We start from the raw sequence: 23,092 nt of genomic DNA on the forward strand, positions 1-23,092 counted from the left end.
GGACCTTACTGTGGAATACCATAGTTTAGCATGTTTTGGCTGTCATGAGACACATATGCAGCATCAGTCTTCAGTCAGAGGCTTCTTCAGACATGTTGCAACATTGACTGCTGCAGGAGATACTTCGTGCCAACAACAACTCTTTGGAGACACTTGAAAGATATGAGTTACAGCATTTAATTTCCCTTTGGGATGAAGAAAGTATTGAATTAAATTAAAGCATTTTCTTAAAGCAGATTCTCAATTGTATTTAAAGCCCGACTTTGACTAGGCCATGTTAACACACAAACTGTATTAAGCATGTTGGCACGATGGAAAGAGAACCTCTAGCCAACAGATTTTCTTCCAGGATCATAGTGTGTTTAGCCTCCTCTGTCTTCCCATGACATCTGAAAAGCTTCGTCGGCATCCCCACAGTATGATTTTGCCACCACCATGTTTTAAAGTTGCTGCTGCAAACATCTCCATAACTTTCTCCTTGCTGTGTTCACTGGTCTTCATGAAGCTGCTTGCTCACCAGTGTTGTCAAACAAGAAGTTAAATTACAAACTATTCGACTCTGTTTGGCAATTATGGAAATTCTGAAGGGAAGTGATTGCACTGGATTTTAATTTAGGGGTATCACGGTAAAGAGGGCCATCCATTTAACAAGTACATGCCACTTTCTGCAGGCCAACGAACGTCTGCTGGAGAAAGGAGGCCGGTTTCTAAAAACAAACTCTAAACTAATCCTGGATCAGCATCAAGAGCTAATTATCTAAGTAAATGTTACTTCACCAGAGCAGGGACTCTGTTATCATCCCACACGTGTCTTTTCATATGTTGCCCGTCCACCCACTTTGGTAAACAGAGATATTTCCATCTCGCCTTATTCCCCTTCATCTTTGTCTCTGAGTCACACTCATCATTTCATCTTTATTTTCTTTTTCACATGCCTTCCTATCATTATTTCACTCTGGCTTTCCACAAAATCGGCACATACGAAATTTGTCAGGCAGACAGAAATATGGGACGCATTTGATGGAGTTTTTCAATGCCGGCTGGCTCCCTGCGGTGTCGGGTTTGATACCGTTCCCTCTGTCCTCTGCTGTGTTTGATGTGTTGCGTAACGCTGACTCCACGCAGCAAGATACACAGATGATGGATTTGCAGTGAAATTAAACTTGAATGGAGTTGGAAGCACATAGAAGCCTGTAAATTATTAGAGCCTGTTGCTGTGTTGCTGGAGAACGACACCGCTGAGAGAGGAGGGGTGAAGCCGATGGAGAAACTTTTCGCTTGCTTTCACTTCAGCAGAAATCATGAGATAACTGGAAACGTTACTAAGAAACCAAACACGGGCAGATCGTCTGCTGCCTTCAGACAAACAGAAAACACAGTGAAGCTGCTAAACCTGAATTTATTAAGTAATTCTAACATTAAGGTGTGAACACAGACCAAAAATCTACTTCAGAAACATTGGAGAGTTTTCAAAAATACAGTTTCCAAATGAGAATCGTTAGGTGAAAAAAAGTTATCAAAACCACTCTGCTCCTTTGTGTTAAAGTTTTATTTCTTTTCTAACCATAAACAATTTTCTCCACGTCACTATTTAATCTAGATAGTACTTTAAAGTCATGAGCCACTTTAAATGATTTGGCCAAATATAAATCGGAGCAAAACGAGATCGAATGAGGGGAACCCCAAGGCTCCATTCTCATTCTCTTTCATTCAACATGTTCTGCTTATGAAGTAGGACATGTTTACATGCTCTAATATAAAACATTACATAATTGTGTCAGCACTTGACCATTATCCCCGACACTGAGCTAGTGGATGTGTCAAAATGTTCTGCAGAAAAGTAAGTTATTTATATACCAAAATTGTGCAGCTAAATATTAAAACTCAACTAGATTTGCTGAGGCTGGAGATGAAAGACACAGCAAATGGCATGAGAAAGGCCGCCATGATAAAGTATTTTGTGCATTACACTATTGTTTACTTGAATTTCTCATTTTATTGTTCTTTTTTTTATGTAATGCTTTGTGTTTTAAATATGCATTTTGCATTTGTAATCCACTATATCTGGTTTGCTCGACTGTCTGGTCCTATTTGATGAATTATAGAAATGAGACAATCATAAACCAATCTCACATGTAATACACTTATAAGTGGAATATTTTACAGGGATTTTACATTATATTCTGTTTCTAATGAGTTGATTCCTCTTAATGTAGCGGTTTATATTTCATCTTATGCAAACAAGATTATAGAAAACTACTTTAGTGCGTCTAAAATGCCTTAAAAGCAGATAGAATTGTAAGTGCTGATACATTCAGCTGAGTGAAGTTTGCACTGAGACTCAGGCTGAAAAAAAGGTTGGGGTTCATTGAAAGGTTCTTCAAAGTGAGCTCATTTTCTAACCTTGATATCTAGTTCACACTAACACACACAAACACACATAATTATGTGGATGCTTTAGCCAAACAATGTCTGTCTCTGCCTGCTGAGTCCTGAGTCTACTCCTGGGACTCCCTGAAGCCAAGCCACATCAAATATTACAAATGCTCTCACACACAGTTACTTATTTTGCTGACATAAGTATACCATCTTCATGTAATGAACCAACACAAGATAAACAATAAAGCTCTAAAAAAACACTCTTTGTTGTTGAGATCTGGTGTGCTTACAAAAGCCACACAAAAAGTAAAAAAGTCTTGCGCGAAGGCCAGCGGCGGTCCACTCTCTCCCGCTGAGTTAGCTCCCTCTCCTACCACTATCACCACTATTGTAAATAACTCCTCGATCCGTGTTTATACTAAGATTTCAGAAATCTAGAAAAGAAACGAGATGAAAGGAAAAACAGCCGGGTTATGAAAAAAATGTGTTACTAATCAGACAGTGGGAATAGTAAGAAATCCCTATTATCTCATTTCTAGATTAGCCTTGGTCTGTTTGTATGCGTGTGTGTGCGTGTGTGTGTGTGCGCGTGTGTGTGTGTGCATGTGTGTGTGTGTGTGTGTGTGTGTGTGTGTGTGTGTGTGTGTGTGTGTGTGTGTGATGATCCTCCATCTGCATCTCTGCACTCTGTCTACTTGGATGCAGAGTTTATCGCTCTGCTTGTTTCTAATTAATGCCGAAAAGTAAGAAAAAAAGAGACAAAAAAAGAGCAACTCAACCGCTGTGGTTGACGAGTCAAAGCCTCTTCTGGCTACGGACGAAATAAAAAATCACAAAATCGGTGATGTCACGAACATTATAGCATGGATTAATTGTTTAAGGCCTTTGGTTTATGTGTCACGAGTAACCACAGCAACAAGTAGCTACTGCTGAGAGGGAAAAATGATTCAGTCATTCGAAAACATGACGATAAACTAACAGCATGCTGTAAGTAACAGAAACTTTAATGAGAAAAAACTGGACTTTCAAGAAAGTTTCAGCTATAAAACAGAAAAACAACATGGTGCAAAAGTAAAGTGTGTTTGCATAATGTAGAGGGATCGCCAAAACGAGTGACGCTTACTTCATAGAGTGGATTTATAGACAACTGGAGTTCACCAATTTCATTACTTAACCCTAAAGTTAGTTTCTAAAAGCCACTGGGAAAGTCTGAACTTAATCTTTTGCATGATCTGGTTTTCGGTTTCAAGGTTTCACAACTTGAAATGAAGTTTTATCACACTGTTCTTGTAATTAAAACTCGTCTCAGTGTGATGAGTAAACAGTCGGTGTGTAAAACATAAAGGCAGTGAACGGAAGCAGCTGAAAGTCTCACTTGATCACACACAATTACTTGGTGTTTCTGTGTTAAGGGTCATGTATTCATTTTGTAACCAGGTTGGTTCCTCATTTTCAATGAAAGAAAAAAAGAAGTGGAGCCTCCAGCACAATCCAGCAAATCAACAACAAAACACTTGTCTTTTCCAGCTGCCATTGTACAGCTGATCAAATATGCTGTTGCTAGGTAATGGCGCAGTGACTTAATCGGGACGTTTAGGAAACGTCTCATTCACCCAAAAAGCATTAAGTTATTGTTAAAAAATGTTTGGGGTGTTTTTCTTCTTAAGCGCTTTGGCTGTTTTTAGAAGCAGTTGTTACCCAAACCGAAGAACAAACAGCCGGAAAATGTAAATTTTGCATAATGAATTCCCTTTAAATTTTCATCATGTGAATCTGAAGGTCCTGTTGGTACTTTAGCTCTTCTTCATCCACACAAAACGGTGAGCTGGTTGTTTATTGGTCCATGCGTCTCGTCCCAGATGTCCTTGGTTTCCCGTGATTTCCCTCTGTGTATTTAATCCCACCTGTGTTCCCCGCTCCCCGTTCGACGGCACAGCACAGTCATTCTTTTTACCTGTGCTCCCAGTGCACTCCCTGTGCTGCCTGGACTTCTGTACACTTCGTCATTAAAACCATCATTCTCTCACTTCAACCTGGATCCTCCACGTCTATCTTCACCACCAACAAACACACTTCGGACAAAATCATACTGATTCATAAGGCAAAACATTTTCTTACCAACAAAACTTTCCGTTTCTCTCAACACTCACATCACCTCAACGTACGTAAGAGTCCGATGTGTCGTCATCCTGCAGCTTTCAGATACTCCATCAGCCATATGCACGGTTTCAAAGGCTGTTTTTTGTTGTAAAATTGTTTAAAGATTGCTAATCTGCTGTCAAAAACAATGGAAAAGCAGATCAGGATCTATTCATGTTCCATATTTTCAACTGTTTAAGTTTTTTCGACTCTAAAAATAGAAGAAAGGCGGAAAATATCAATGCTGTTCCCATATCTGCCTGGCGTATTGAGTCAGCTTTAAGTCTATAATGCGCCCGACGTTGATGACATACGTAACGTAAACTCCAGCCGATCCTCGTTGATTTGTTTAGACATGTTGAAAAATCCCACGCCATGATGCTGTTCTCCTTTCTGACGTTAAGTAAACACACGTGAATATGAGCCTGCATATTACTTTCTATAGTTACTGCGGTGCTCATGTCCGCTCCCTCACATGACCGTGCGGTTTTAGATGGGTGTGTAGTAGCATGTACGTCTCATTTATTCCCAGGCACGCTCCTGTTACTTGTCATTTTCTCCACCAAAGCCGCTTGTCTCCTGGCAACAGATGTCTCTGACTCCGGCACACCGAGCGCTCACTGTGCCAGAAAACGATCCTCATCATGCCTCATCATGAGGCTTCTTCAGACAGAACAAAAACCTCCACATCACATCCAGGCACACTGAACGTAACCAGATAAACACGGCTGAGATTTTCACATTCTTCACTCAAAGCATCATCTCTCTGCACAGATCGAGCTCGATAGCAAGGCGGCTTTTTGTGTTTAAGTTAAAAATGACATATAATAAACACGTCGACATGCATTATGTGCTCATGCAAACTTGGCTGAACTTGACCAGAAATGGAAGGAAGATGTAAGAAGAAACTCTTTCAGAGAAAATCAGGGAGTTAAAATCATCACTGATTTAATCAAATAAAAATTAGCTCAATACACTTGAAATAAAACAAATTAACTTAAAAGCTTTGCAGTGACGTCTAGAGGTTTGCATTAAGTAAATAATTCCTTAATACTGATAAAAAGTTCTCGTTCCACTGGCAGATTATTTCACTTATAACATTTTTCCCATACTTTTTCTGCCAATGGAACTAAAACATTTGATCAATGTTAAGGAATAATGTACTTAAAACAAGTGCGTATATCTTGCTGAAAAATGACTTGTAAGTTAGTTTTGTCTTATTCTGAGTGTACCAAGATATTTGTACTAGAAACCAAAAAAGATTTAGTTTTTTCAGAGCATGTGCAATTCTGAAGTTTGTTAAACAAGCTGTCAGAGATCTATACCCAAACATGTTGATGGAAAGTTGGGTGGAAGAAAAAACTGTGTTCAGTTGTAAGAGGGATAACCAAAGCCTTATGAGGATTATCTGAGTGCATGTTTTAAATCATGGACAAACTTTTTAATATTCCAAATGAAACTGAATTTGTTTGCTTTTTTATCAGCTGTAAATTATAATCATCAAAATGACCAGAAAGGTTTAAATCTGTCTGTAAAATGAGTGCAATATGTGAGGTTTTAAAATTTCACTTGAATAAAATTTATTTTAAGTGAAATTTCAATTAAGTGAGACAAACCCAGATTTGGTTCACTTGGATCCAAATCTAGTAATTCCACCAGATCTGGTATTTCCTTTCAGAATAGATGCTGCATTTACTTTACTGGTAAACAAACGTAAATCTAAGCGTTAAGTGTCTGCAGACATGCTTCCAATTCAGACTTATATAATTCTTCAAACATTATTTTCAACAGCACAGAGATTTTTATTTATTTTTGTGGCTCTTTTCAGTCCACATAGTGGAACGCTGTGAAAACCAGAAAGCCTGAGAGGAATTACTGCTGTAGACTGGATTATGGCTCATAATCCAACTTGTGTTTCAAACACACACAAACATGGAAATTTGATTACATTTGCACACAGAGGAATAAGGTCAAAGTTTCAAGTGAGCAGCTTAAAGGAACAGAGCAAAATGAAAAACACTGAGCAAAACACCGACTTTAATTTACAACATTCAGAAAACTGACGGAAAACAGCTATAGCAAAGCAACGAGGTGTATTTATAAGGACGAGTTATTTCTAATAACTGGACGTTCTTACATGTACAGAGGTGGGTAGAGCAGCCAAAAGTTTTACTTATGCAAAAGTAAAAAGTAGCCGTCCGAGAAATCACTCAAAAGCAAGAAAGTGGTATTTGGTAAAACGTCTACTGATCCACTTATCAATCATTTGATATTTAAAAATTGGACCAAAATGAAAATTATGCATGTAATTGGTGTGTGTCTGTGCCTGGTGAAGTTTTGCTTTGTTTTTCATTCAGTGGGGAGAAAATCCAGAAATTTTACTCAAGTAGGAGTAAAAATACTTCCTAATAAAGTTACACAAGTAAAAGTAAAAAGTACAGCAGAGTAAAAATGTTTTTCAGGTAAATGGAAGTGAGTAAATATAACTACTACTACTGAACTCTGCATGCAGACAAATAACGGTTCATTAAGAATCTCTGCTTGGATGGACGGATGAAGAGGCGGTCGATCGAGAGACTTACCTCTTTTGCTGGTTTTCTTTTCGGTCTGCGGAGCCCAAACTCTAAAAAGACAGAGAAGAAGATCGTTCATTAGAATAACCAAGGAATGCATCCAGGAACTTACAGAAAACTCAAATGCCACTGGATGCTTTTAAGCGTTTCCAGCCTTGATGGTTCAGGAGGTTCAGGCAACTACCTGGTGACTATCTGCATGCAGAGTGAAAACTGTGCGGCTGTTTGTGTTTAAAAGGAAGGGTGAGTGAGAGGTGTTTTTAAAAGCCTTTTTTCCTGGAGGTAAAGTCCTCTGAGTTCAGAAAGTATCAGTTTGAAGCTGATCGTTCCTGCAGGCGCTGCTCAACAGGGGACATTCAGATTCTTCCCTCCAAAGGGAGAACAACCTTTAGGGCACAACCCAAAATACACCCAAACAGAAAGATGGAGGTTCACAGACGGAGCTGCTGACGCCGTCCACGTCTTCCTGTGATGCTCAGCAGTGTGTATGCACACATGTACATGGGTCTTCATCGTTTGGGACCAACATGGGTCAACGCTGAACCCTGCTACGGTGCATCGTCAGCAGCATCTTGGGACTCAGCTTGAGATTTGGGCATTTCAACTGAAGCCTGCTGCGAGAGGAAAAAGCCAGTTCTGTCAATCACTCCCAACCATAAGCTAACGCTAACAGTAAAACCGAATGAGCTGGAATCTTTCATCTCAAATATAATCTGTGTCCAGTACTTTGCAGACGTAATGATAACCCGTAAAGGTGAGGCGAGGTATATGGGCAATACAAAACATGGCATTTAATTAATTAATTTTTTTGCACAAAAGTGTTCTTAGATAACGAGATTTTAGTCAATTCTGCCTGTTTTGAGTTGTTTCAGGGCGTCCTGTCACTTTAAATCCAAATAAGCTGCTGCTGGCCACGCCCCCCAACTGAACGTTTACACTAACACGTGAAAATGGCTGCCATCAGACGAACAATTATACAATTGTAAATCTTTGAGAAGCAGAAGTGGAGCCTCCTGCGCAACCAAAAATAATGCAACAAGTGGTTTCTGGATGGTAAGTTAACAACAAGACACTGTTTCTGAATCTGAATCTGTCCGTTACTCAGATTCCGTTACTCTGATTCCCCTACATACAATCCAGTAACCAATTAGCTTTAGGAGCTGCAGAAACATTTAGCTAAGATGGGAAAGTCTACCGGTCATGCACCGACCAAATCTGGGCTTTATGAAAGACAGTCCATCTGTAGGTTGATACAAACCACATACAGGACACAGAGGAAGTGAGGTCATTCTGTGGGGATACCTTTCTTCACATTTTCTTTGTTTTCTGTTTGGTTTCATTGAAATAACTGGTGGAAACTCCAGAGGCTTCAAACAGCCAGAGATGCTTCATTCAAACTGGACATCAGAGACGACGCTCGGCGCTTTCATGTCCGTCACTCTGTGACATTTTGAACAGAAAGATGCTACTCTGGCGTTTTAAGCGCGGCTTTTATGTGAGCGACAAGTTGACATTTTATCCAGCACCTGACTTCTAAGCACATATCCAGCCTCTTCATATGGCTTCAGGCTCCTGGCAGGGGGAGGATATGGTGACCTTTTACCCCAGCAGCTCCCCCACCGCCTCCTCAGGTATTACCACGCTCCCTCAGAGCGAGGACGGCGGGCGGCCCGCCTTCATTTGGCAGAGACGTCTGCGGGGGGGGAGGGCTATTTTAGGATGCTCTATGAGACAGAATTAATGATCAACATTTTACCAATACTTTAGGATTACTCTGCAACTATAAACAAATCTTGGTGACAATGTAAAATATTTCTCAGTTAAATTGTTAGTTGCAGCTTTTTAAATTTTCAACACCTTTGCCCTTAGCAACAATAAAAATATCTGACACGTTTTGCTACCAACATATTGCCAAAGTTATTTTAAGTATTTAATATGGTTTTAAATATGAACAGTTCAATTTAATGTCGATATTAATAAGACATTTTATGTAAGGAGAATAAATTCAGGATATCCCTGAATAAAATGCTTTTGCTGTCATTTGATGTTTGTCTCCAAAGGAAAAGTTTCTGCTTCAACTCACCACAATCAAATATTTAGGTAAATACTGGAGCTCTAGAGAACCTGAGGAGGTAATTCAGTCTTTGGTTTCAGGTGGAGCAACAGGACTGAAGCCGGACCCGCCTGAGTGAAACACAAAGGTTTTACTCCTTCCTAAAACTCGGCTCTTTCCTGCTGTACATCTTACAGGTTAATTATTTTATCAGGACACAATTGTGACTCAATTATCAAGATTGCTTTCACTTTCACAAACCAACCAAATTCTTTGGTTGGCTGCACCAAGAAAATGACAAAAACCTCTGAAGACGCTGAGCACGACTTCCTTCTCCACAAACTATAAACTGAAATTATTTTAGCAGTCGTGTGATTATTATTTTTAAAAAATAATGTCTCCCACTAGTGAGCGTTTGGCTAATGCGTTTGTTTTGGTTGTATTTATCCCGAATGCCCTGCTCTGTCGTCCACTTCCTGCTTTTGGAGTGCCTGCCGTTCACATATACATTCGAACCGCACCAGAATTCACTTCAAATGAACTTAGACTGACGTTTGCAGGCAGAGCAGAATTCATTCAGACTTTCTACAGAACGAACGTTTTGACTTATTCTGGTTTCATCAGAGTCTAAAAGAGTTATCAGCCCAAACAGGAATAAGTAAAAAAAGGAAATGGGTTGTAACACATCTATGAAGTCCTGATGATAAATTATCCCAGAAGTTATTGCAATAAACAATAACTTCTTCATGTTGGTGTCATGTGTCAGTCACAACTCCAATTTTTAAGTGATATATCGATAATGGCAAAATAACTGATAGAGCTCAGTAAACTTTAAGTCTAATGAACATTTAACACTGGAACGGGAATATGTTTATATTTCCAAAATAAATAAACAAACAAATAAAATTAATTTTAAAGTCTTTGTAAACAAAATTGTCCTTCAAAATAAGAGCTGGTTGAGATCAAAAAAACCAAACTGAAAACTTTTATCATCCAGTTTTTGGTAGAAAGAGAGAAAAAAAGAGAAACAATAAATCATAGCAATGGAAATAACTTAGTTTGTTTTAGTTTATCATGCAATTAATTGAGTTATTGATTATTGTGACAGGCCAAAAGGTGATGTTTCTGAATGCAATGCCATCTGGATCAACTATTATTCTCAGTCTTTTTCTGTCATTCGTACAGTAAATCTCAACTTTCTGCAGTATAAAACGTTTGTTTTGCAGAAAAAACAAATGAATACACAGCCACATGACAGAGGGCTTAATGATGCACAGGGAATGAATCTTTTCGTCTGGCCCCCGGTGAATCCATTAGACTCCAGTTTCACTCTGTGCATCATGGAGGCAGGTGGCTCCACCACAAACTTGGCATTCCTCTGCAGCTGTGAAATCACACCGATTGGTAAACTATAAGCCGTCTTTCTGGGCGAAGCTTCGAAAAGCAATAATCCTCCTCAGCGTGAGGCTGTTCCACACAAAACAAAACAAACACACATGCGGAGTTGAACCAGCGCAGGACTCCAAAGCACACAACACGGCATTTTCAGGATTCGTCAGCCGTCGCTTCCAACAGACATACCTGTTAGATCTAACGCCTCCCCTAAAGTCCTCAGAGCGTCGCTTCAGTCACAACTCCAACTGCTGCTCACCTGTTCAACTTCAACCCCATTCCTCCCCGGCCCGCGTTTCCCTGCCTTCCTTCCAAAGCCGCCGGTTGTACGAAGGTTTTGCGAAAGCTTGGTTGGTGGCTGCAACTGCCACTGACTTGTTGTACTTTAATTGTGGTTGCTAGGCGATAAGCTTCTCCAATTCAGCTCACCGAGTGGAGAGGAAGAAAGGGGAGAGAAGGAAGAGAGGAGGAGGGAGGAGGAGGGGAGGAAGCGAGAGAATAGGTGGCGGGAGTGAGGAGGAAACGCTCATTATGGACAGAAACCAGGAGAGAAAGATACGGACAGGAAGAAACAGATTATAGACATGGAGGAGCCAGAAATTCACCCAAAGAAAAGTAAAAAGTAGCTGCTCAAGATATTACACACGAGTAAAAATGGATTTAGTAAAAAGTCTACCAAAGCACTGAGTAACTGATTAAAATACCAATCAATTAATATTTAAAAATTACATCATCAGACAGCCAAAATATAAACTTAAGTGGAAATTCTGGTATTTCAAGAACCAAAATGACAATAATTCATAAAAGTGACAAAGTCAGGCAAAAGAAAAGTTTTCCAACTCAGTTTCTGTCAAAACGTATGAAAGATGCACAGTGGCGCAGTTGGTAGCTCTGTTGCTTTGCAGCAAGAAGGTCCTGGGTTCAAATCCCGGCCCGGGTCTTTCTGCATGGAGTTTGCATGTTCCCCCAGTGCATGATGGGTTTTCCCCGCCTCTCGCCCAGATCGTTAGCTTGACCTGCACCCCTCCCGACCAGAAAAACCCAGAAAAATGAATTTACGTTCGGCCATTAGCGCATTAGCAGAAGAGTTTAGATGTACAAACCTATTTAAAGAGAAACTATTTTGCATGACATGGCGGTTTGACCAGGCTGCAGCAGGAAGGCTAATCACAGCACGACATGGTTGCTCTATTTTTCCTCTTGTTTCTTTTTACAAAGACTATTTTATACTAAAACTTGAGACGTGGCAAACCAATGCTAGGTCATAATAAGCGTGGCTAACTTAGCAGCTCTTGGTTCAACTAGGATAAATGTGAAGCACAGTGAAGTACAGTATTTTCCTTTCCGGCTGTTCTGAAAATACTTCACCTCATATGACACAAGACGCCATTTCCTGGATGTGTGTCATCATCAAGTGACGGGTTATAAAGATGATGGAAGAAGACTTAAAGCGCCAGAGGACAAACATTTGTGTAGCAGCATCCAGCCCACGCTGCTCTTTACACCATGAACTGCTCTTCCAGATGAAGTTGACCTTTTCTGGGACCTTTTGGCCTGTGATGCCCTGGAGGCAAGCCCTTTTCATCAGAGACCCTGGAAGTGGCTGCAAACCATAAATGGGCAAATCTTATCCTTAGCATGTCACGCCTGTCAAGCATTCATTATTTATTTAGCCTGAGTCATGCTTATTTTCGTATGAAGGGGAACAAATGAAGTAATTAAAAAGATATGGAACATGTTAGGTAAGGTCAGCAGTTAGGCAGGAGGAAACGTGACTGTTTCCGAACAGGATCCTCCACGTTTACGGCCACGAGAAAATGAATCTTTAAAACATAAAAAAAGACTCATAAAAACGCAGCGTTTACTCCAGCATCATGAGCTCACGTTAAAAAAAATGTTCATTAAACTCAGACCTGAGTTTAATAAATCGATGCTTCATGTGTTTGTAGCAGCGGCATTCCTGCCACTTCTGGTTTATGGAGACGTTTTATAAATGAATCCACAAGATTATGTAGCTCTTTCTTAATAGATCTGTTATTTTCCATTCCTTTCACTGGAATAACATTTTTCTATTGCATGTTCCACTTTTCGAAATGAAAAATTTATTAAGTTTCAAGTTCATTAATATATTTGCACTAGAAACTAGACCCAAATTACGAGCAGGATTTGTGTTTTTGCAGTGTAACTATGCTGATATACAGTGACAATAAGACATGCGGGACTATAAGTATGAATACCAAATGACTTAAAACCAATAAAAAACTGAAAATAACACACCAAACACATCACCAAAGAGTTGCACATTCCAAAAAATAAAAAATAAAACTCAGATATCAAAGCAACGTTGAAAGAGTCAGAATAAAACTTTTCAGATTTGTTTTATCAATCATCAGATGTGATTTTCATGACAGGTGGCCACAGCTTTGCCAGCTTCTAAAAATATCTACAATAACTCATCAAAGAATCTGAATTAATATGAGTTACAACAGCTGATAATCCTTTGATATTAATAAAGTACCTTTGAAGTGAATTAAATTATCTTTGGTTGATAAGTTGATCAATGAATATTTGTTTGATTTTGCTGTTTGTCATAAGTGGTTTCTATTATGTTTTTATAGTGTAAAGCACTTTGAACTGCCTTGTTGCTGAAATCTGCCACACAAATAAACTTGACATCAATTAGATGATGTTGGGAGGAAATTTTATTTAAGACTTTATTTAAGGGTGTGAATGGAAAAAAGCACACCGCACTTTTCAGACTTTTATTTGGAAAAAACATGAATCCACTTCTCAACTGAGCTTTAGGCTCTGCTGGTGTATTACATGAAATTTTAATAAAATACTGTTAAGTATAAGACAAAAAGAAAAAAAAAAATGAACGGTGATAAACACTTCAGCAAGAAGGCGCTGTAGTTTTAAGCTTCACTGTGGTTTAAGAGACAAATAATTTAAATAACTCCCACATTTCTAAGGCAATAAACATAAAAAGAGGGAAAGAAAAGCTAATTAGAAGGAACAAAGGCATCAGACAGCCAGCTACACAGACTTATGACTTCATTAACAGCATGCCAAATTAAAAAAGTATTTCTACTGGAAGGAAAATTACAGGGAAGCTATTTAGCAGGTACACAAGTGAGGAAACACACACACACACACACACCTGGGCATGCTGTGATTCACACACGGCATCAGCAGAGCGGAGTGATAATAGAGAGACCGGGTTGGTTCCCCCCTTCTGCCTCCACGTCTCCACTTTTACAATTTCATTATTTGAATAGGATTCCCCTCCCAAGTCTCGTGGTCTCGGGACCAAAGGGACCAAAACACGGCTCATAAATCAACACAGCGGAGACTCTGGATATTTACCCATAAATCACCGCGGCAGAGCGGAGCCACCTACAATCAGGCTAATGGGCCTGGAAGACGTGCTGTCATCCAAGCCATGATGTCACCGAGCCTGAGCCTGTGGGTGTTGATGTTGGTGGTTGGTCTCTGGTTCGGAGTCGGTCTGTGTGTGTGTGCACGCCTGCATATGTGACTGCGGGTCTGCAGCTATGTGTGCAGATTGAGGGGGGCGTCTGGCGGTACGTCTACAGTTCTGCTTGTGTAAGTGTCTGTGGTGAGTGTGTGTGTTGCATGTGGGAGGTAGGGTATCTGTTTATCCGGGCTCATACGTGCCCGGGTGGCCGGCGTGCGGCGTAGGCAGGCGGGCGCGCGGCCTCCTCTGTCAGTAGATACTCGCAACATGCCTCAGAGTTTGCGCTTTAGCCACCTATTCACATTTGCACACTTTAGTTGCACATCTTTGCTCTAGACTTCACACACTCACCGACGCGCAGACGCATGCACTCCCATGCATATATTTGCCTTTGTGGTTATTGCTGGCTTACAATGGGTGTGGGATTCCATGGAGAGAATCTAAACAAGTCGAGCGGTTTGCACGGGTCTGCCACGTTTCCACACAGCGTTGCTCATTGACATAAATAACGGCGGCGGAGTGGGGCAGACTTTGTGAAACGGGACACCCATTAAGTTCTCTCCCCCACAGATAATTGCCCATTAGATGTTGGAAGAGAGCTGGATTGAGAAATAACTCAGCGCTGACGCTAAATGAAACTTGTAATAATAAAAGAGTCACATTGTGAAACGGGCCTGGAATCCCTTAAAGACGGGCTGGCTTTTTTTTTTTTTTACGCCATCATCCTGCCAAACGTTTGGATTATCAACAAAGAAAATATTGCGGGAGCTCTGCCGTCTGTGTCTCTGCTTGAGCTTTGAACACACAAAACGATAACAACACAGGGAAAATCCACAAAGGAGGGAAATAAAAAATTAAAATCAAACGTAAAGAAGAAGCAGGAACGCTGACAAAAACACCAAAACTTACCAAATGTGTTGGGTCTAGTTTCTAATGCAAATACCTCAGGTAAGACAACACAACAGCAGGACTTAGCTTGTTTTGAGTCAATAATGTATAAATATTGATATAAAGTGCTAGTTCCAGGTGAAATAATCTGCCAGTGGAACCAGCACTTTTGCTATAACTTGTTGAAAAGTGACTTGTAAGTTAGATTTTTTCTGCAACACGTTATTTAAAGGGGTTTACATGAGAATAAAAGCAAATTTTAATGCAATTTTGCTGCAAAAGCATCAATATTTGCCAAATGATGCAAAGTTGACACTTTCAATGCAACTTTTAAAACAACTTTAAATTAAAAGTGTCATTATTTACAGAATGACAGTTCAGGATAACATTCATGAAGACTTCTTCATGTTGGTGTCATGTCAGTCTAGTTTGCTCCTCTTCAAATAAAATCTTACCGTGTTTCTTCTCCAGTGTACAAATAAACAGGACCAGATGTACTTGATAAGATTCTGTGTTTTTGCTGTGAAAACCTGAATTATTTTGCAGGAGTTTTGAGCAGGATGAGTATTTGAGGTGAGTCACTAACGCCTGCATTGCTTCGACTTCTGATGCCACTTGTGACGTTCGCCTTTTGCTTATAGACAACAGTGACGGCAGCATTCGCCTGCCATGAATCAAAGCGCACGGTTTTGTTGTCAGCCCTGCAGATTCTCTGGAAATTGATGTGCCTGTGTCACTTCGCTTCCATTTACTGTCATCTGCCATACGCCGTTCGCTTTGTTTGTGTCACAACGGATGACAAACGATCCGCGGCACATGACTCATTCACAAATCCAAATGCCTGCTGCCTACGCCGCTCGCAGCGTACCACACACGATACTAAAGCGGACCCGGCAGCGCGATGAGTCAGTGTGGACGACGATGACGGGAATAATTATCATTACAGTTCAGCTCAGGTGAAGCACAGATCCTGTGATGCTTTCGTTGGATCCAAAGGAAAGAGGAGAAACATTAGAGACAAATCAACTTATGACCAGTCTTAGAGCTTGACCATCAGTGATTGGTGGGTTACAAACTCAAATGCACCGAGGTTGCATTATTATAAATGTCTTTTTAATAACAAAGCCAGAGGAATCACTGAAATATCAGACATATTTTTTCTACATCATGAAGTCTACAGTTCATTCACGCTGCGCGACGGTGAGAGCAAAACTAAACGTATTACCGCAGTGTTGCACTTGGAATAAGACAAGCTAACTTTCTCACCAACATTGAGACGTTAGTTACTTAAAACAAGCCTCTTTTACACACAAGTTAGTTTTGTCTCTTTTTTTTTTTTTTACCAGAAATGAGACAAAACACACATGGCAGGATTTTGAGTTTTTGTAGTTTAGCTTTTATGTTTTTATGCCTCCAGTTTTCAGACCCAGAGGGAGAAGAAGAGCTCTGAGGAACTCCAGGTTCCCAGCTTCTCTGCAACAACGTCAATCATCTGTGTAGATGGATGGTCAAGAACTGGAGAGATGATGGATGCACAGATGGATGGATAATCTAATGAATGGATGAATGCAGATGCATTAATGAATGGATGGATGGATGCTCAGTTTTCATACCGTTTAATTTCTGAGCATCTTGTATTAAATTCATTCGTCATAAAAACTATCAGACAGAAAACGATTGTAAATTATTGAAGGAATTTTAAACGGTAAGTCAATAACTTCAAACAGGAAAATCTACCTACATTTGACAGATTTTAGAAAAAAACTTTGATTTTTGTTCTTTTATTTGGCGTCCAGGTCACATCAGGTGATCCACGTTTTCTCATTAGTGTTGCATCGGGAGTTTCTTTTTCACATTTTCACTGAAAAACAGTTTCCAGCCTTTCTACCTGCCAGGATGTAAAGAAGGAGCAACCGCTCAAAAATACCAAGGTGACTGCTAAACTCTTTGAAAAGCATGGATGCTAATTAAGCCAATAATCAAAACATAACTGGGACTTAAGAAAATTCTGATGCGCATCAAAAACAGAAAAAAAAAATGTTTCCAACTTTTTCCAGGCCTAATTGTCCACAGATTATTCGTGCACAGATTCCCTCCACCTCCGCATGCCGATGGCCGCGGCTCTATTTATTTTCCCTCATCAGTTTTAAATGGGCCATCCAGACGTTACCGTGGCCCCTGCTTTTAATCAGCCCGGCGAGCCGAGCCCAGAGCCCGGTCCGTCCTCTTTGATGTCTCTCGTCAGTCCAGGAAAGCCAGCGTCTGTCTCTCCTGCTGCAGCCCACGCTGCAGCAACATGAACGGCACAATGTAGCACATACCTAACAGATATCTTTATAATTGCTGATTAAAATCGATGTCTTCATAACGACCGTTATGTTTACGTCAGCAACGCTTAGGATGGAAACGCCTGAATGGAGTGAAGCTGCCACGCATTTTACCCTCCAACGTTCAAGGTGAAATGTCAGCAAAAAGTCTTTAGTTAACAGTTTATGGGAAGATAAAAGAGGTAAAAAATAAATTAATAAAAATCCCCAGAGCTCAATGTGTAGGTCTCCATAGCAGCCAAACATCTCCATGCCAACGAGGACATCCACAAAATTACTCAAGTAAAATTATTCATCAGTATTTTAAGGACAAAAATCATCTGAAACTTTAACAGAAACTTGAGGCGTCGCACTAAAAGTAAGAAGTTCAGTGTCGTAAAATTACTTCTAAAATTTTATAGAAATTTCTCATTTTTGTTTGAGTTCAGGCTAAATACATTTTCTGAACCAACAAAATTCAAACAAATATGTTAGAAAGCTGCACACTTGTCTTGTAACAGAGAAAAAGTCCGTTTTTAAAATAATAATAATGATAAAAAAGTGATTTTCTAATTGGTTTTCTAAAAATATTCCATGATTGAGTCAAAAAATACTGTTTTTTGTGACTTAATTGTGTCACAATAGTGTTTATCTTTGTGATTTTGGGCCACAGTGCAAACAGTTTGGACGCTCCTGCATTTTTTTCATTTAGGATTTTTAGAAATGCTCAGCAAAACAAGAATAAATCCAAAAATCAATCTGTGGAAACTGAGCGGCGAACAGGCGGTGATCTGCTGCATGTGCTTTTCGCTGAGGACATATTGTGTCTGTTACACTAAGAACTGCTGCTAGAGATGAATTTTTTATTTTTTTAATCTAAAAGCAGCTTAAATGAAGTTAGAGTGAGAAAACAAATGAGCTCATACTGCTCTTCCATTACCGCCTAATGTCTCCATTTAGGAAAACTGATTTGTTTTTGGCTCCTACAAAACGTTTCTCAGCCAGAAGCAGAGAATTTCAATTTGTTTTAAATGCGGCACAGTCAGACCACAAATTCCATCAAGACAAAACAACGCCAGTCACATGCAGCACAAAGCAGCATTTCTGAGAGGAATGGAAATTAAAGAGGGTCTTTATGCAGCTTGGATATTACAAACTGACTTTTTCTTCTCCAAACTGGGAACAATGAGTTATAGGAGACCAAAGTGATTTTCATCCTTGTCGAATTTGTGTGAAGAAATTAAAACAGAGGAATATTTATCACAACAGGTTTGATTCCAAAAATATTTTGAACCCCAACAGATGACAAAGTATTTGCACCCTCACACATTTATTTTCTTGTTGCCAGAGAAGCGCCAGGTCAGGATTCAAACCCTGGACTTTTTATGGCAACAGGTTCCAATGCGCAGCCCGCAAACATCAGTCAATATATAACATCAATTATACAAACATACATTTTTGAAAAACAGAAGTGGAGCCTCCTGCACAACCAACAAGAATGCAGCAAAATATTTTTGAATGGAAAGTCAACAACAAAACACTCTGTCTCTTCCAGCAGCCATTGTACGGCGCAATCAGCGGAGCTCTGCTGGGGTCGCCAGGCAACAGGCTGAGCTTAACTGGGGTTGCTTGGTAACGGGGCAGCATGACAGACCAGGGCGTTTCTCAGACGTCACATTTTCCAACCATACAAAACATCAACTCATAACCCCAAACCAGCTGGCACCTTTTTTTCATAAGCAGTAGAAACTGCTTATGAAAATTTACTGACGTAAAAAGAAACAGGCAAAAAATACTAATTTTGAATAATAGTTGAATTATTTAATGTCACATCCTGATGGCAATATCTTAAAGATATCCTGAAAGATTTTGTGCTTTATGGCAATTATGGTGAGGCACTCAGGTATTAACCCCAGAGCATTATACTGCCACCACCGTATTAAATGCCAGTATGTGGTCATTTTTCTGAAACGCTGTCCTACTTTTACCAGAGAGGATTTTCTTCCACTGCAGCTGGTGAGACACAACTCAGTTTTGGCTGTGAAGCAAAGCATCGCATACTTTTAGCATAGCATTAATCTGACGTAGTGAAGGATCAGCTTTAGGGGAAGAAATAGTCACAATTCACAGAAAAGCACCAAGTTTTTTTTTTTCAAAAAGGGTGTTGTAACATGGAGTCTTGCCACAGGGTCTTTCTCTCCGGTGGTCTTGGCATGAGTGGGCAAAAACCCAAGAATTATATTTAGAGAGGCAGAAAATAAAACTGTTGATGCCCACAGACACATTTTGTTTAAAACTTACGTAAGACAGATTGTTTTTCTAATGGTTTCACTGTTTCTGCATCTCGGAGACGTTGGGTAAGTTTCACAAAGTCAAATAAAATGTCTCAGTGTAGTTTTGCATAATCACTCGAGAATAAAAACATGTTTTTCATGGGGTAGAGAGAGTTTTGGCAGAGGACAGCAGCGCTACAGCTATTGAGAAATGCAATGAAAACATCATATCAGCGTAAAGAGACATCAGCAAAGATAACACTTCACCGTGATTAGAAACTAGAAACAGATTAAAAAATAAAGAGAAAGAGATGCAGAGGATAGAATCTATAGAGAGTAGTGAAGGACTCAGATCTGAAGCTTCAGAGCAACATAAAGACAGTTATAAAGTCAGCCTTCTATCACCGCAAGAACATTTACAGGATTAAAGGACTATAGTCCCAAAAAGATCTAGAGAAACTAGATCACATTGATTAGTGCAGCAGAGCCTGAAAACTCAGATCCAGAAACTCAGATGCTGCTGCTGGTCTGACTAAAACCAGGATACTCGTTTCCATCTGTATACCAGCTGTTAAAGTAATTTACAATAAAGTGTACGTTTCTATTATTCTTTAAAAATCAGATGCGTTTTGTACTGTAGCTTGGCATTTTGAAACGACAAAAAAAAAAACATCACCCAGTTCGAAAATCTTTCTGTGGAGAAAATTGACTTTAAAATATCCCCAGAACTGAAACCAAACATGGAGAAGCAGCTTTCAGCTTCTATGCACAACAAATGTGGAACAAACTTCTGTGCCAAAAAATCAATCAAACAGCTGCAGCTGATCCAGAACGCTGCTGCTCGCATTCTCACTAAAACCAGGAAGATAGAGACATAACACCAGTTTTAAAGTCCCTCCACTGGCTCCCTGTAGCTCAAAGAATAGATTTTAAAATACTGTTGTTAGTTTACAAATCACTCAACGGTTTAGCACCACAATACATCAAAGATCTGGTGTTGTTGTATCAACCTTCCAGACTCGCAGGTCTTCTGGTTCTGGTCTGCTCTGCATCCCCAGAACCAGAACCAAAAGAGGAGAAGCAGCTTTCAGCATCTATGCACCAAAAATTTGGAACAAACTTCCAGAAAACTGTAAAACAGCGGAAACCCTAACTTCCTTCAAATCTCAAGTAAAAACGCACCTGTTTAGAATTGTATTTGAAACTGTGCACGGCCAGAGTCATTAGGACTTGGAAAGAAAGACCCGGGAAGTGAATTCTTCGCCAGGCCAGCGCCTTAGGTCCGACTTTGTCTGCCAGCGGCGGGAATGCCGAGATCCGACCGAACCGAACGAGCCGACGGAAAGCGTGAGTGAAACAATTAAATAATTAAAGGGTTAAAGTCCCAGTTGATGTTTATCAGCCAAAAAGGTTAAAGTCCTTGTCAAATAGTATTTTGACTAAAACGGGTTAAAGTCCCAGTTGATGTTTATCAGCTAAAAAGGTTAAAGTCCTTGTCAAATAGTATTTTGACTAAACGGGTTAAAGTCCCAGTTGATGTTTATCAGCTAAACAGTCCTTGTCGGAACAACTTGACTAAAGTCCCAGAGGGTGTAGAATCCCTGTTGTCTCAACTAAAATCTACAAGAGAGGTATTTTTAGAGCCCCCCCTCTTTTTTTTGTAGGTTGGAGTCCTTGTCAAATAGTATTACTTTGTGTTTTGTGTTTTTGATGTAAAGCACTTTGAAATGCCTTGCTGCTGAAATGTGCTATACAAATAAAATTTGATTGATTGATTGATTGATTGATTGATTGATTGAAAACTGCAAAACAGCCGAAACTCTGAGTTCTTTTAAATCTAGACTAAAACCCCAGCTGGTTAGTGTTGCCTTTGATTAATAATAAGTGGAACATCAATCAATATTTTATGTATATTGAAATGTTGCTATACAAATAAACCTGACTTTGACTACACCTTTTTTCCTCATGGATGACCAGAGACACGATCGCACTGATTGATGGATTAACTTTTACACATACATGGATCAGTCTTTAGAGAATGATTTTAATTCTTTTAATTTTTCACATCCACAGAAAGGCGTCAGATTCTGTACATTTTCAAACTCTGCAGCAGCTTTACTAATATCCCGAGAAAAACAAACTCATTTCATTCCACCCTCATGTCATCACCACATGATTTCTGACGTTCGCAGGGTTAAAGCATCAGTGCATCTGCTGCGGTGCTGCAGCGCGGCTCCGGCGCTCCTTCCCGGTACCACAGTGATCCAGTGATTTACCCCGTTTGAATGAGGCATGTTTGCTTTGGAATGCGATATGGATTTAGTCATGAGACATTAATAGAGTAGAAAACATGCTGAAAAATGAGCTCTCTGATGCGACTATCTAAGCACTGTGTGTGTGTGTGTGTGTGTGTGTGTGTGTGTGTGTGTGTGTGTGTGTGTGTGTGTGTGTGTGCGTGTGTGTGTGTGCGGGTGTGTGTGTGCCCGCGCTGTCACTCAGTCCAGCTCGCAGGGTGGTCCGAACACTGAGTCCTCTTTACTCGGTTGCAAACAAACAAACACTCTCTGGTGCAAAAGTAATGACATACGTAACAAAGTATACATAAATATATGGCTGTATATATGACCATAATGAAGCAATCAAATAACCTCAGCGCTTCCCCTCTTCCTGTCCAAAACCGTACATCTAAATATACTGCCACAGACTCCATCACACGGGACCAAAACGCAGAGTCCAGATGAAGCAGGCGGCGCCACACAGCAACTCTTTCATTTTCCTGACACACAACAGTTTCACTTTAAACTGGACATGTTAGAACGTTGCAAACTTTCTGAGAAAACGAGCTCAGTCTGCATGTTAATCTCCTTTTAATGAGATTCTGCACTTGAAGTTTCAACCAGCAGCTAATAATTCATAAGTATGACATATATGACACAGTAAATCCCTGCAGCACATCAAGGCTGGTGGGGATGACACCTCTGTTCCTGTAAATAAAAAAATATGGTGGCTCAGAAGGGTCAATAAAATGCAAAAGCCAAAACACAACAGCAAAAGTCACAACAGAAATAAAACTGAAAGGGACGTCATGATGAACTGCTAGCATGACTTTATGTGGCTCTGGCTGTTGCGTTGTGTCTTCTGCTGTTGCGGTTTGGTTTTTGTGTTTTGTTTACCCTTCTGGGCCACCGTAGAAAAATGTCTATGTTAACATCCAGAGCGTCTTGATGAGTAAATTAAGTGTGGGAGAGAAAATATCCAGATCAGGAAATGAATTATTTCAGTTAAAAGGACCCGGTTTAAGAGATGGGAGCAGTGGAACCAAGTCGATTGCTGGATGAGTGACATTAGGTCAACGTTTAAACTTCATCTCCACTTCTATCTGCCACACAGCTAAAATAAATGAGCTGTTTAAGGGTCAAGAAATCGTTTGAACAAGAACAACGATCGTTCATCCACCAGTGAACATTTGGGCTTTCATCATTGGCCGAATGAAAGCTCCACTCATACCCTGAACATGTTTAATGAGACTGCGTATGAAACAATATGCTAACCAGACCGTGGCTTGACTTTCTCGATCTGTTCCTCCTGAAGCCTCAAAGTGAGCCTTTCAA

At 40.0% G+C, this 23,092-nt stretch overlaps 1 protein-coding gene across 4 annotated transcripts in view; it reads right to left on the reverse strand.

Moving 5' to 3' along the window:
* LOC129377682 (ankyrin repeat and fibronectin type-III domain-containing protein 1) overlaps nt 1-23,092 on the reverse strand; it is a 140,175-nt gene that overhangs the window by 51,225 nt on the left and 65,858 nt on the right. For 2 of the 4 annotated variants that reach the window (XM_055057783.1, XM_055057784.1), the window contains one exon: nt 7,101-7,141. In XM_055057783.1, the coding sequence (XP_054913758.1) occupies nt 7,101-7,141 (41 nt within the window). Of the gene's footprint in view, nt 1-7,100; nt 7,142-9,174; nt 9,217-10,795; nt 10,910-23,092 lie in introns of those variants that run through there. The other 2 variants (XM_055057785.1, XM_055057786.1) reach the window with 2 other exon arrangements.

The sequence above is a fragment of the Poeciliopsis prolifica genome, unplaced genomic scaffold, assembly GCF_027474105.1.
Source record: "Poeciliopsis prolifica strain line A6 unplaced genomic scaffold, Auburn_PproV2 SCAFFOLD049, whole genome shotgun sequence".
Lineage (NCBI taxonomy): Eukaryota > Metazoa > Chordata > Actinopteri > Cyprinodontiformes > Poeciliidae > Poeciliopsis > Poeciliopsis prolifica.